The 14,202-nt window shown below is 34.8% G+C and overlaps 1 protein-coding gene across 1 annotated transcript in view; it reads right to left on the bottom strand.

The window, feature by feature from the left end:
- Nucleotides 1-14,202, bottom strand: part of SDCCAG8 (SHH signaling and ciliogenesis regulator SDCCAG8) — a gene marked incomplete at its 3' end in the record, with an annotated part of 219,519 nt that overhangs the window by 80,243 nt on the left and 125,074 nt on the right. Inside the window, exon 10 of the mRNA XM_084254497.1 lies at nt 4,777-4,908. Within this exon, the coding sequence (XP_084110623.1) occupies nt 4,777-4,908 (132 nt within the window). The remainder of the gene's footprint in view (nt 1-4,776; nt 4,909-14,202) is intronic.

The following is a 14,202-nucleotide window of genomic DNA, read 5'->3' on the forward strand; positions in this document are numbered from 1 at the left end:
GATATTATCATGCAAAGCTAGATAAAGAAGAAATAGAACACCTAAACACTCCAATTACAAGCAGCAAAATTGCTACATCAAATTAAAGAGCTTCTGTACAGCAAAAGAGACAATAACAAAAACAAAGAGAAACCCCACCAACTGGGAGAATATTTTTGCACACAACACTAATGATAAAGGACTGATCACAAAAATCTGCAAAGAGCTGATGAGACTCAACAACAACAAAGAAAATAATCCCGTCAAAAAATGGGCAGAAGAGCTAAAAAGAAACTTCTCTGAAGAGGAAATGCAAATGGCCAACAGGCATATGAAAAAATGTTCAACATCACTTGTAATCAGGGAAATGCAAATCAAAACTACCATGATATACCATCTTACACCAGTGAGAATGGCACATATTAAAAAAACTAGCAACAACATATGTTGGAGAGGGTGTGGAGAAAAAGGAACTCTTCTGCACTGTTGCTGGGAGTGCAAACTGGTCCAACCACTATGGAGAGCTGTGTGGAGATTTCTGGACCTACTAAACATAGAGCTTCCATAAGATCCATCAATTCCACTCCTAGGTATTTACCCAAAGGACACAGAAACATCAATTCCAAAGAACACCTGCACCCCTATGTTTATAGCAGCACTATTTACAATAGCTAAGCTTTGGAAACAGCCCAAATGCCCAAAAATAGATGACTGGATTAAGAAGATGTGGTACATATATACCATGGAATATTACTCAGCATTCAAAAAAGATAAACACATGCAATTTGCAGCAACATGGATGGCGCTGGAAGGGATCATGCTTAGCGAAATAAGCCAAAAAGAAAAGGAAAAATACCGGATGGTCTCACTCATAGCAGGAATCTAGAAAACTTAAATAAGGGACCAGAAAAATGAATAACTATAAGAAAGCCAAAATCAAAATCAACAAAAAACTATGAACCAGAGACACTTTTTGGGGGGTGAGGGGTGGGAGGGGAGGGATTGGGGTCAGAATGGGAGGGTTGCAATTGTATGGGGAATATAAAAATAAAATTTATTATTTAAAAAAAAAAAGAAAAGTGAAAAAAAAAATTGAGGCAGCACGCAAAAACACTTCTGAAAAACAAAAGCCCAGACCTAGATGGCTTCACAAATGAATTCTACGAAATGTTCAGCAGTGAATTAGTGCCTATCCAATACAAACTCCTTCAAAAAATTGAAAAAGAAGGAATACTACCAAATACGTTCTACGAAGCCAACATTACACTAATACTGAAACCAAACAAAGACAACACAAAAAAAGAAAACTACAGGCCAATCTCCCTAACGAACACTTATGCAAAAATCCTCAACAAATCCTTGCCAACAGAATCCAATAATGCATCAAAGGGATAATATACCACCCATGGGCACAAGGATGGTTCAACATACGAAAATTGATCAGTGTAATCCAACACATCAACAAAAAGGAAAAAAAAATATGATCATATCAATAGATACTGAGAAAGCATTGAACAGAATCCAACATCCATTTATGATGAAGGCCCTTGAAATTCTTGGGATAGACAGAACATACCTTAACATGATAGCATGATATACGACAAACCCACAGCCAATATTATTCTGTGATGAAAAGCTGAGGTCTTTCCTTTAAGATAAGGAACAAGGTCCTCTTTCACCACTGCTCTTCATTATAATACTGGAGGTCCTAGCCCAAGCAATAAGACAAAAATAAGACATAAGGAATTCAAATAGGGAAAGAAGAAGTAAGACTATCACTATTTACAGATGATATGATAATATATTAAGAGAACACTAAAACACCACAGAAAAACTAATCAAAATAATCAACTAGTTTAGTATAAAGTAGCAGGATACAAAATCAACACACAAATATCAGTAGCCTTCTTATACACAATCAATATGAAGAAGAGGAAATCAAGAAATCCATCCCTTTTATAATTGAAACAAAAAAATCAAATACTTGGGAATAAACCTAACAAAAGAGGTAAAGGACCTATACAAAGAAAATTATAAAACACTGTTAAAAGAAATAGAAAAAGACACAAAGAAATGGAAAGACATCCCCTGCCTGCTCATGGATTGGAAGAATTAACATTGTTAAAATGGCCATCCTACCAAAAGTAATTTACAGATTCAACCCTATTCCAATAAAAATTTCAATGATATTTTTTTCAAAGAAATAGAACAAATACTGATGACCTTCACATGGAAACACAAAAAAACTGCAAATAGCCAACGCCCTACTCATGAAAACAAAGGAGAAAGGAGGTATCACACTTTCAAACTTCAAATATACTATAAAAGCCATAATAATAATTAAAACAGTATGGTATTGGAACAAAAACAGACACACAGACCATGGAATGGAATAGAAATGCCAGAAATAAAGCCAAACATATATGGACAACTAATCTTTGACAAAGGAGCAAAGAATATGCAATGGAACAAGGACAGTTTGTTCAATAAATGTTGCTGGGAAAACTGGACCACCACATGCAAAAGAATGAAACCAGATCACTACCTCTCACCATACACAAATATCAACTTAAAATGGATAAAAGTTCTGGACATAAGACCTGACCATAAAATATACAGAAGGAAATATAGGTAAAATACTACAAGACACACATCTCAGAAACATCTTTAAAGACTTTTCCCCAAAGAAAAGAAAATCAAGGAAAAGATAAACACCTGGGATTACATCAAAATGAAAATCTTCTGTACAGCAAGAGACATTAACCAAAACAAAGAGAAGCCCCACTGATTGGGAAAAAAATACTTGCATTTCATACAACTGATAAGGGACTGATCACAAAAATATACAAAGAACTCACATGACTCAACAAAAGCAAAGTAAACAATCCAGTCAAGAAATGGGCAGAATAACTTAAAAGACACTTCTCCAAAGAAGAAATGCAAATGCCAACAGGAATATGAAAAAAATGTTCAGCATCCTTTATAATCAGGGAAATGCAAATCAAAACCACACTGAGACACTACCTTACACCAGTAAGAATGGCACATATATAAAAAAAAAAAAAAGCCAAAAAACTAGCAACAACAAATGTTAGCGAGGATGTGGTGAAAAACGAACTCTCTTACATTGCTGGTGGGAGTGCAAACTGGTCCAACTACTATGGAAAGCTGTCTGGAGGTTTCTCAGTCTACTAAAAATGGAGTTACATATGACCCAACTATTCCACCCCTAGGTATCTACTCAATGGACACAAAACCATTGACTCAAAAGAATACCTGTACCTCCATGATTACTGCAGCACTATTTATAATAGGTAAAACCTGGAAACAACCCAAATGCCCAAAAATAGATGACTGGATCAAGAAGGCGTGGCATATATACACAATGGAATTCTATTCAGCAATCTAAAATGATAAACTCATACCATTCGCAGCAACATGGACGAAGCTAAAAGGAATTATGCTCAGTGAAATAAGTCAAAAGGAAAAAGAAAAATATTGGATGGTTTCACTTATAGGAGGAATATAGGGAAACCAAATAAGACATCAGTGTTAAAAAATAATAATACAAAACACAATAAAACAAAAACAGACAATTATAAATCAGAGATATCCTGCAGGGGAGGAGGAGGGAGAGGATCAGAGGGAGAGAAGGAGGAGCACAGGGGACTGAGGTGATGTGCCTGGGTGCCTTGGGGAAGGAAATTCTATGGGGACTACACGTAAGGAGGTGGAGGGAAGCAAATATTATTTAAAAATGAACAATGATGTAAAAATATATATATTAAAAATAAAAAAACAATAAATAAAAAAACTAAGTAATTGGGCTTCCCAGGTGGCTTAGGGGTTAAGTCTCAGAGCTATCACCACTACAGCCTTAGTTCAATGCCTGGCCAGGGAGATAACCCAAATACGGCACATGTCTTGTCCACTGCTTTCCTCAGCAGTGTATTTCAGTAAATCCACCTGTTCTGCTCTCCACTCTGTCTCTGGTGAATCCTCTCACCCCCTATCCCTCTGGCTTACACCCAAGTTCAAATCACAAAGTGGATATTATTAGCCTAATCCAATATAAAGGTGAAAAAGGAAACAATGCTCGAAGTAACACTAAGTGAAAAGCAAAGGGTTTGGAGTCAAATCCTGACTCTCAAAATACTGTTATTATAAACTGTGGCTAAGATATTTGGCCTCCTTGAGCTTATTAAATGCTTTCTCTTACAAAATCTAATTTATAAAAGAAATTTTTAAATTTTTCCATGTTAGGGGCCTCCCAGGTGGCGCAGCAGGTTGAGCACAGAGCTGTGAAGCTGTCCACAGCCTCTGCAGCACGGGTTCTATTCCCAGCCGGCCAGGGAGATTCCCTCACGGCATGGCAGACCTCTCCTGTTGTGCCAGCTGCTCTCCTCAACAGTACTTTCGTTCTGTCTGCCTGTTCTGCTCCCCACTTTGTCTCTGGTGAATCCTCTCACCCTCCCGTGCCTCTGGCCTGTACCCCCAGCTATTGTATAAATAAAAAATAAATCTTTAAAAAAATAAATTTTTCCATGTTACAATACTACTTGTACTTTAAATCTAATTCTCTGTCTTTAGAGACTAGCAGCGGGCATGTACTTTCTTCTTTGTGTACAGAAAAATCTAAATTAAGAAAGCATAAAAATATAAAAGTATTAGATTTTGAGCATGTCCTTTGAGTACCATAGTAGTGATAAATTCGATTCATTTCACAGCAATTTCCAATGTTTTGTACCAAACACATTCAACATATGATACATTAGCTGATTATCAAACCTCTATTACCTTTGCTTCATTAGCACATGTAGTCTCCCATGTTGGACACACTGTTCTTCCAATTCATTATTTCTTCTCTGTAACTTTTCTAGTTTGTCAGATAGATACTTTTTTTCTTGACTAAGCTGAGCTATCTTAGACCTAGAGAGGTGAAAACACAAAAACGATGTTATATAACTTTAACATTTTAAACTTTTTACTGAGACATGATGGTGTAAATAAAAATTGATTTAAGTGAAATATTTTAGAAATCACAAAACATATAGTATAGTGATATATGCTATAGGGTCTCAAGTGGTAGACAAAGGAATAACTTACCATAATAGAAATGGCTTCTCCAAGGAATGAGACAAAAATGACAATGATCAAATTCCTTTTATAAAAAGACTATTATCCATTAACCAAATATTTACTGTAGGCCTATTATAGGTTAGTCATCATGGTGTTAAAGGAGAAATCCCAGGTCTAATATTTATAACAGAGAGTTATATATTTTAATTAGCATAGCTAATTTACAGGCACCTGATTAAAATAATAGAGTTCTAAAAGGCATAATTATGAAAAATGGCAGTCCTCTGCTCCCTGATTCCCAATCCTGCTAAGCAGTGACAAATAACTTTTAATTTTTTAAAGTTATTTCTCCTGGTATTTACCTCTGTATTTCTAAATATACTTACACATCAATATTTCTTGCTTCATCAATAAAAAAATTTCTACTGATTCATTATGGTAGATGAAAATTAAATTATCTTACGTTACCCTCCCCCATCTCCAGCTTGTCAAAGTAATTGCTACTAGTATTTCAACTTGTTGTTAAATCACTATCTGTAATTACATTATGAAGACTATCTAAATGTTGTCTCTTGCTGTCTAAGTAGTATATTATGATTACGTTTTCACTGTGTACATTTATTTTACCCAAATAAGTGGGCTTTAGTGACTGAGTAGCAAATCATCTTTTCCCATGTGAGAGTTCCAGCATTAGTATCTGTAATCCTTGCTTCTGTAACTATTCTATTTCAAAAGAGATGGATCCTTTGGTTCTTCTGAGGCAATCAGAAGAGAAGGATCCCCAGTTTCCTGTTTATTTGTGTGCAATCCTAACCTGAATGAGCTGGTTGGAAATAAATCTCACCTCTCAAAATGCAGACTTTCTGTTAGTCTCTAATATAATCTAGTTATTAGATTAACCAGTGCCTGATGATTTAATTTCTTCACGAGAAAACCCCTAGATTTCTGGGTGGTGGTCTGCATGAGGTGGGGATGGAACTATCCATTTTGTTTTCAGTCCTGTGTTCTTCCTGTCTTCCATTTTTTTCTTCTGGAATCTTAGAATAGATCAACTTGCTTCATGCATAAGTATCCACCACTGTAGACACTTAAGATTCGCCTTCCTGAGAGAGACAAATACTGAATGACTTTGCTCATATGTGGAACACAGAGAAACAAAACAGTGTCAGACAAAACCAACACAAAATCAAACCCTAGAAATCTGACTGTACAACTGAGGCCACCAAGAAGTAAGGAGTTGGGAGAATAAAGATGTGAGGAAGTGCAATGGGTTATAATGAAGGATTATGAGTGCCTTGGTGATAGGTGTGTTGTGGTAACATACATCTGAAGAGGTGGGATCCTATATTTCTGAATCATACACAGTTTCATAAACCAATAATACCTTAATAAAATGAATTAAATAAATGATTCTCCTTCCTCTGTTTGCTAAGTCAGATATGATTCCCTCAATCTCCTTTTCTGTCTTATTTCATTCATAAACCACTTAGGATCATATTTATCCATTTTGGTGACTGTTAAGGTCTCTCAGGAAATATGCTACCTCTTCAGTGCCTTGGGTGACTAAGTTGAGTCTCAAAATTTCAAGATTAGAAAGTTGTCTATTCAAGGGGCCTCCCTAGTGGCGCAAGGGGTTAAGACCTATGAAGCTATCCACAGCCTCTGCAGTGCGAGTTCAATCCCCAGCCAGGGAGCTACCCACATGGTGCAGCAGACCTCTTTTTTCTCACCCACTGCTCCCTTCAGCAGTATATTTCAGTCAATCTGCCCGTTCTGCTCCCCACTCTGTCTCTGGTGAATCTTCTCACTCCCCACACCTCTGACTTGTACCCCAGTTCTTGTATGCATAAATAAATATATCTTAAAAAATAAAGTTGTCTATTCAAGAAAAATTGTATCCCTGCCTTGTTTTAATTAAACAGTGCTGCCACTATCACCATCTCTGGATGCTCCATGGCATCACAGGTTACAACTGAAAGTTTATACCTCTGGCATATTGAAATTCTAGCAGTTGATGATTGGTTTGTCTCTTGAAATTAAAGTAAGGCTCTTTATGTAAAATTATTTCCCTCCAAGTAAAGGATTCCTCCATTAAGTGAGCTAGTCCTTATTTTCAGTCAAGAAAAAATTTGGATTTGCTAAGGGAATACATCCCACTACCAACCCATCTCACATATATGAAGCACCCTTTCACTTTTAGTTTACCTCATTTATCATTTTGTTTTTATTGTGGTTCAAATGTCATCTCAAAGGAAATTTGTTCTAATACCTTGCAGTTCACAATATACAAGCATATTTTTCAAAAATATCTCTAGCTGCACACATACATTATCTTATAATTTGTTCCTCTGAATTGTGCTCTATGCCTCATTCTTCTTACTAGATTATACATGAGAGCATGATTTTTTTTTTTCCAAGCTCAGATCAAGCATTTGTCTCACTAAGGCTTTAAATTTGAAATTATAAATCAGTTAATAATTAACTTAGGTTTTTCCTTTCAAAAGAATTTAGGGGTAGTTTAAAAACTATTAATTTGGCATTATTCCAAGATTACTATCTCCTATCACAATACACACTATGCACTAAAATTAATTCTAAAAGGATGAAAGTTATCCTAAACCAGTTTTTTGAAAAGTAGAACAATATTTACTGTTCTCAGATACATCCTCCCCTCAAGATCACTTTTTAAAAGAAAAATCACAAAGGAACTATAAATGTTACAACATAAAAATGTACAAGAAAAATCACGTTTTCATGAGAATGTTCATTGTTGTATTGTTTCTTTAAGCAACCTTGCTTTGCAACCCAATATCTGCAAACAACCCAGAAATTTGTCAACAGAAGACTGAATGCATCAAGTATACATAGGAATATCAAGATGCTTGCCTATTACGTATGTTATGTGGCTATCAATGTTATTATTGACCTAAAATATTACATATTAATAAAGAAAATATTAAAAATCAGTACATATATAAAGCGATTCCATTTTATAACTTAAAATATTCTGACATACATGACACATATTAATATTATCTCTAGGTATCAGATTAAGAATTAGAAAACATTTACCTTTTCCATATTCATTTTACCATGATCACATGTAAAAAATAAAATTACTTTGATTTTGAAAAATTCATAAAAAACAAAAAGTACTAGGAATAAAATTTTCATAATAAAAAAACTAAGAACACATTTAAAAAGTGAAGTTTAGAAGCTTCATTTAATAAAGTGCTATCCCTACTCTCTTATCAAAATTCCAATTAAAAAATATAAGAAGTATGAAACAATTCAGTAGGAAGTAACTTATATGTACAATAAACATTTACCAAAACTTCAATTTCTATTATTCAAAAAATGCATAATAAAATCAGATTATGCACAAACATTGATTGTACGCCAATTAGTAGCCTCCATCTTTTACCTTAATACAGGTATACCTAATTTTATAGTGTGTCACTATTGTGCATCAGAGATACTGTTTTTTTCAAACTGAAGGTTGATAGCAAAAAAATACTACTACTCACTGAAGGCTCAGATGATGATTAGCGTGTTTTAGCAGTAAAGTATTTTGAAATTAAGATGTGTACATTTTTACAATATACAATGCTATTGCATACTTAATAGGCTACTGCAGGTTAACCATAATTTGTATATGCAATATGAAACCAAAAAGCTCATGTGACATGTTTTATTGTAAGTTTTGTCTTTTTTTATTTATTTTTATTTTTTCCCAAAGATTTATTTATGCATACAGGAGCTGGGTACAGGCCAGAGGAGGTGAGAGGATTCACCAGAGACAAAGAAGGGGACAGAACAGGCAGATTGACCGAAGTACACTGCTGAGGGGAGGAGCGGGCAAGACAGAAGAGTTCCGCTGCGCCATGTGGGTTGCTCTCTGGCCAGCCGGGGATCGAATTCATGCTGCAGTGGCTGCAGATAGCTTCATAGGTTGTGTGTTAACCCCCTAGGCCATCAGGGAGGACCCCTGTAAGTTTTGGCTTATTGTAGCAGTCTGGAATTGAACCCACAATATCTTGGGTGTATTCCTGTCATCTCAGTCCTACAAACTAAGTGTGTATTCTACTTATACCTGTGAGGTATGTACAAGCTTTAATGATGTGCTGCAGGCCACCCAAATGTGATTAGCCAATCCCAGATACAAACACTGGTCCACCCAATGCTAAAGGGGTTGTTCTGTCCCTTGTGCTATATCATCTCTCACTCCTTTATTGTTTATAATCTTTCACTTTTTTTGGTCACACACTGATATGTATACATATATACTCAGCAGAATTTAGCATTTGAACAAAGTAATACATACTGACAGCCTTAAAGGTGTGCAGTATTTGGATCAGCAAAACTCTTTTAAGCATCTTGACTAGGAATCATCAAAAATTCAGATTTATGTACAAACTTATTATCATATTATTCATAACTGTTAAAACTGGGAACATTTTAAATGTCCAAAGAATTATTGTGCATGCAAGTGATTCAATTAAAGTTATGTTTCCGGAATATTTAATGATGTATAAAAATGTTCATTAGATAATATCAAGTTAAAAATAGGATGCAAAACTAACTATGGTATAATTTTACTCACAATACAAATGTATGTGTACATACACATTTATGTACAAATGGTAATGACTGAAAGGAAATATGTCAAAAGTTAACCATAGTAAGCTGGATGATAATGTGACAGCATATGTTTCCCCTATTTCTTCTTAGTAGTTATATACAAATGTCCTATACTGAGGATGCCTTAACTTAATCACAAAAAATATAAATGCACTTTGTAAAGTACATATTACTATCAAATATATGCTATACATGCTATATTATTTTTTTCTGTATTGCATAGTTTTGGTTTCTTTTTATTTGTTTATAATGGTAATTTGCCTATAACTCACAATGTTCAATAAAAATTTGGTAAATGTACAAGGACAGCAGTGTAGAAACCACAACATGCTGAAAGAACTAGCAGTTTGCAAAGTTCAAAGGGAAAACTTTAAGTTTCTACATTAGTTTGAGATTACATTTATGGCATGATTTTCCTAGAGTTTCATAAAAGGATAACTGACTCTAATACACTTTCCTAGAAAATTTTGATAATTTCTGACTTTACAGAAGCATGAACTTTCCCCTGCATTTTTATATTCCAGTTATATTGTATAATTACACTTGCATGAAGTCTAATATTTTATTACTATAATTAGGTTTATAGTGATAATTGCTTTTTAAGGGAAAAAAAAGACCACTTTTTAAAATTCTTTTGGTTTCTTATTTGACTTTTGGTAACTATTAGTAGAAGCCAATATCAGCTTCTTCTTGTTGAAGATAATTTTTGCAGTATTCTAACCTAATATCATCTAAACATGCAAGGGAAAAAAAAAAAAAAACAGTCCAAGCGGGCGTGTGTTCTTTACTTCAATTAAATTCACACAGTTGGATACCTACTGTTGCCAAAACAGTAATATAATTTATACATTATAGTTCACACAGTAAAACTACACTAAAAGTCATTTAACAATATTTATAACACCATAAAATACAGTGTTAAAATATATGAACTGCAATATGTACCAAAATTATAAAATTTGTTTCTCATCATCAGTGATTAAAACCAGGATCATTGCTCTAGCCTCAATACCCACAACCCTGGTGACAGATTAGAATTCAAATCTTAATGATCAATTTACAATTAACAAGATAGAAGTGAAACAAATTAAACCAACCATTATATATAAGGAGACCCAACGGACTCCCATTGTTCTTCTTAATTACAAAACTCAAATCACAAATACACAGTGGGCAGTGTTAGACATCAATCCACAAGCCTAGTACTCAGAAAGTGACAACGATGAAAAAGAAAGAAGAGACACAAAACCACTTCGATCCTGGTTCTGTGCTCTGTATCCTGTTCATTTCAAAGCACAAGTGTTGACAGGCTAAAACACAAAACATGCCTGCTCTCCATTCTGCAGCTGGCAGAAGTGCACTCCTAGGCAGTGCTCAACATTTCTGAGTACTTCCCAGGGCACATTTTAGATTACATTGCAAACATTTTATTGCTGATTCATCTAAGCACCTGGGGAGAGGGACTACTTCCTTCGCTTTGATAAAGAAAAATCACACTTGCACCAAAGCTATTTAAACATCTCCATTTACCTATCTCAAAAACAATCCTGTAACTATAATAAGCTCTCAGAGTTCTAGGGAATAAAGATGAAAGTGTAGCTAAAGTTTATGTGAGCTTCAACCAAAATCAGCCAGAATGTCTTCCTGGTGCCAATTAAAAGCAAAATGGAATTAAATCTCTTGTCTGATGGTCAAATATAAGCTACGTAAAATGCACAGAATCAGCAGTTTATTTTTAATTTTAAAATGGGATGTGCCATTCACAGAACCTGGGGTTACAATGCCACTTGGTGTGTGGACGCACAATTTGCAGGAAACACTGTGCAAATCACTGTGGAGGGCTTCCAGAGAACAGAAGCAATAAGGCACTGCCATACTGCGACTTTCTTTTAGTTGGGGAGAAAACACATACCACAGACACACACACAGAGCAACCATTTCTAAACACTTTCAGAGCAGTCTAGCATGAAGCTTGTGTAAGAGTGTATAGGAATGGTGAGCCCAGATTGCAGTTTTCCTAGGGATTCTGCATGGACTCTAGTCAAATGACTAGATCTGTGAGTAAAAAAGCTTCTTTAAAATGGTACGATTCCATTTGTTTATGCTATTTTGAATAACACGAAACTCAAAGAAATGTCACTAGTAAGAAAAGGGGAGCAGAAAATGTGTTTTAAATTGTTGATCAATATAAAATAAACATATGCACTTTTGAGGAAAAAAAATACTGTAGTAATTGGAGGAAAACCTGGATCACTATTATTATATTGTTTAAATGAAATCTGAGTTTCCACAATGGCAACACTTCAGAAATCTTAAGAAACTCCACAGTATTTCTCATTTCAAAGCACAGGGGAAATAACCACTCTCAAAAGTTTAGTAATGAATGTGTAGAGGTACACTTCTGGAGAGCTTCCATAGGAGTTAATAAGCTTATAATTTTTACTTAAGAAATACTCTGAGCCCCTGAAATTTTATAGGTGTTTTCAAAGCAAAAGGTAATATTAAAATGGAAAGTTAAATTTTGGATAAATGAGTCATTGAAAATGTCATTTCTTCACGTAGAGAGCAGAGGGAAATGACAGGAAAGGAAGAACAAAGAAATAAACAAAACACTGAAAAAGCCACAATTTATCCTATCTACTACTTTCTTATGAGATGCACAAAATGTGTATTTTGTAAATTGGAGGGGCTCTCAAAATTTTAACAATAATAAGTAATAATTAATTGAGTATTTACTATTTGTCACTCCTGAGGTTTGGATCAAATTATAAAGTTATAATAGATGTCAATTTCAATTCTTCAGATTTATAAAACAAAGCACCAGAACAAGACAAAACAAGGCAACCAGATACACATTTTACTGATCCTTCTCTGCCTTTAAAAAGGTTTTAATTGTACTATACATTTTATATCTGTCAGAAATTTGTCACTCAGACCCGAAATAGCTAAAGCAATAATAGCTGCGGGAAGTGATAAACCAAACTGCTAGTACAGACCCTTAAAAAAATGCCATTAATGACAATAGCAGCTGTATACTTCTGTGTCAAGCATTGTGCAAGGTACTTTACATGTATGTTTGTTTGTGTGTGTGTGTGTGTGTGGTGTGTTACTCTCACGATAATCCTGTAACATTCGGAAATGTTTTCAGAGACGGAGAAACTGAGGTTTGAGATTAAGAAGTGGACCTACGATTACCAAGGTAAATGGCAAAGTGAAATTCAAACCTAGTTCTTTCTAAATTTCGAAGTATATTTATTGCACACTGCCTGACCTTAACAAAGAACAGCCTGTAACCGGATTCAAACGGGGGGTGTTTTGGGACGACACTTCACTTATTGGTTTCATTCATTCATTCATTCATTCATTCAATAAATATTTATTATGCTAGACATAAAGGAACATATTCAATTTGCAAAGTAGTTGTCAGGAGTTAGAGGAACAGAAGAAGAGCTGAGTTTCAAATTCACTGGACCAGTATAGGGTAGATCTGGAGCAGGAAAAATGTGGCCAGAGCCACAGGGCACAGGTTAACCCAGGGTTATCAATTAAGCCTCAAATGCCAACTATGCCTAGTTCTCCATGTGAATTTAAAGGCTTATCTTTCTGGCCCATACATTACCTCATAACTACTTTGGCCTGGATATTTTCTGTGGTAGATGTAAAGTATGACACTTCTTGTAGATAGATCATAGATTAAGCTAAAACTTTAGCTTTCCTCTGTACCAGCTAAACACTTTGAGTATTGGTTTCCTCATCTATAAAGTAAACTAATAATTCCTGTGTCAAGTTGTTGTGAAAGCTAAGTAATATTTACCAAGCACATAGCAGCCCTTTCTCTTTTATGCATTTAATTTATCTGAATTATATGTCCTTAGGAGCTAGATAATGAATAATAAATCATAAAGCAATCTTAAGACACTACAATATCATACACTCCAGATCAATATAAATTTATCTGAAGTGATATAATATAGCTTGCTTGTTTCTAACTAAATACTTATTTTAGAATCTATGTGAAGCAAATAAAATATTTCAGGTAAAGAATAGTTACTGTTACTATTTTATGAGGGTGTCTTTCATAACAAAATCATTTAGGTTTCTTGTAAAATTTCCTGAAAGCATCTGATGTTTGTCACCCTGAGCTTTTCTGTTATCTAAATAAGATATTTAATGGGTATCTGCTAAGAAGGTACATGTTGGAGCACATTCCGAGTGATTCTAAGAGACTGTGTCTTCCTGTGAGCAGAAAAAAAACGGATTCATAAACCCTCTGATTACCCCCAAAGATCCCATCTTCTAAGCCAGCTTATAGATGCAGGAACCAAGAAGAGCAGACCAATGAGAGATCTATAACCCTCCTGTAAATGCTCTCTGAATGAGTTTGCCTGCTGAGCCATACTGCTTACTTTGTGTAGATCTATGTGAACCTCAGAAAAATACAAAAGATACAATATACAGGTTATTGTTCCATTAGCTTATATTGCAATATGAGAGTTGATATAT

Source organism: Talpa europaea (genome assembly GCF_964194135.1).
Source record: "Talpa europaea genome assembly, chromosome: 14".
In the NCBI taxonomy this organism is placed as follows: domain Eukaryota; kingdom Metazoa; phylum Chordata; class Mammalia; order Eulipotyphla; family Talpidae; genus Talpa; species Talpa europaea.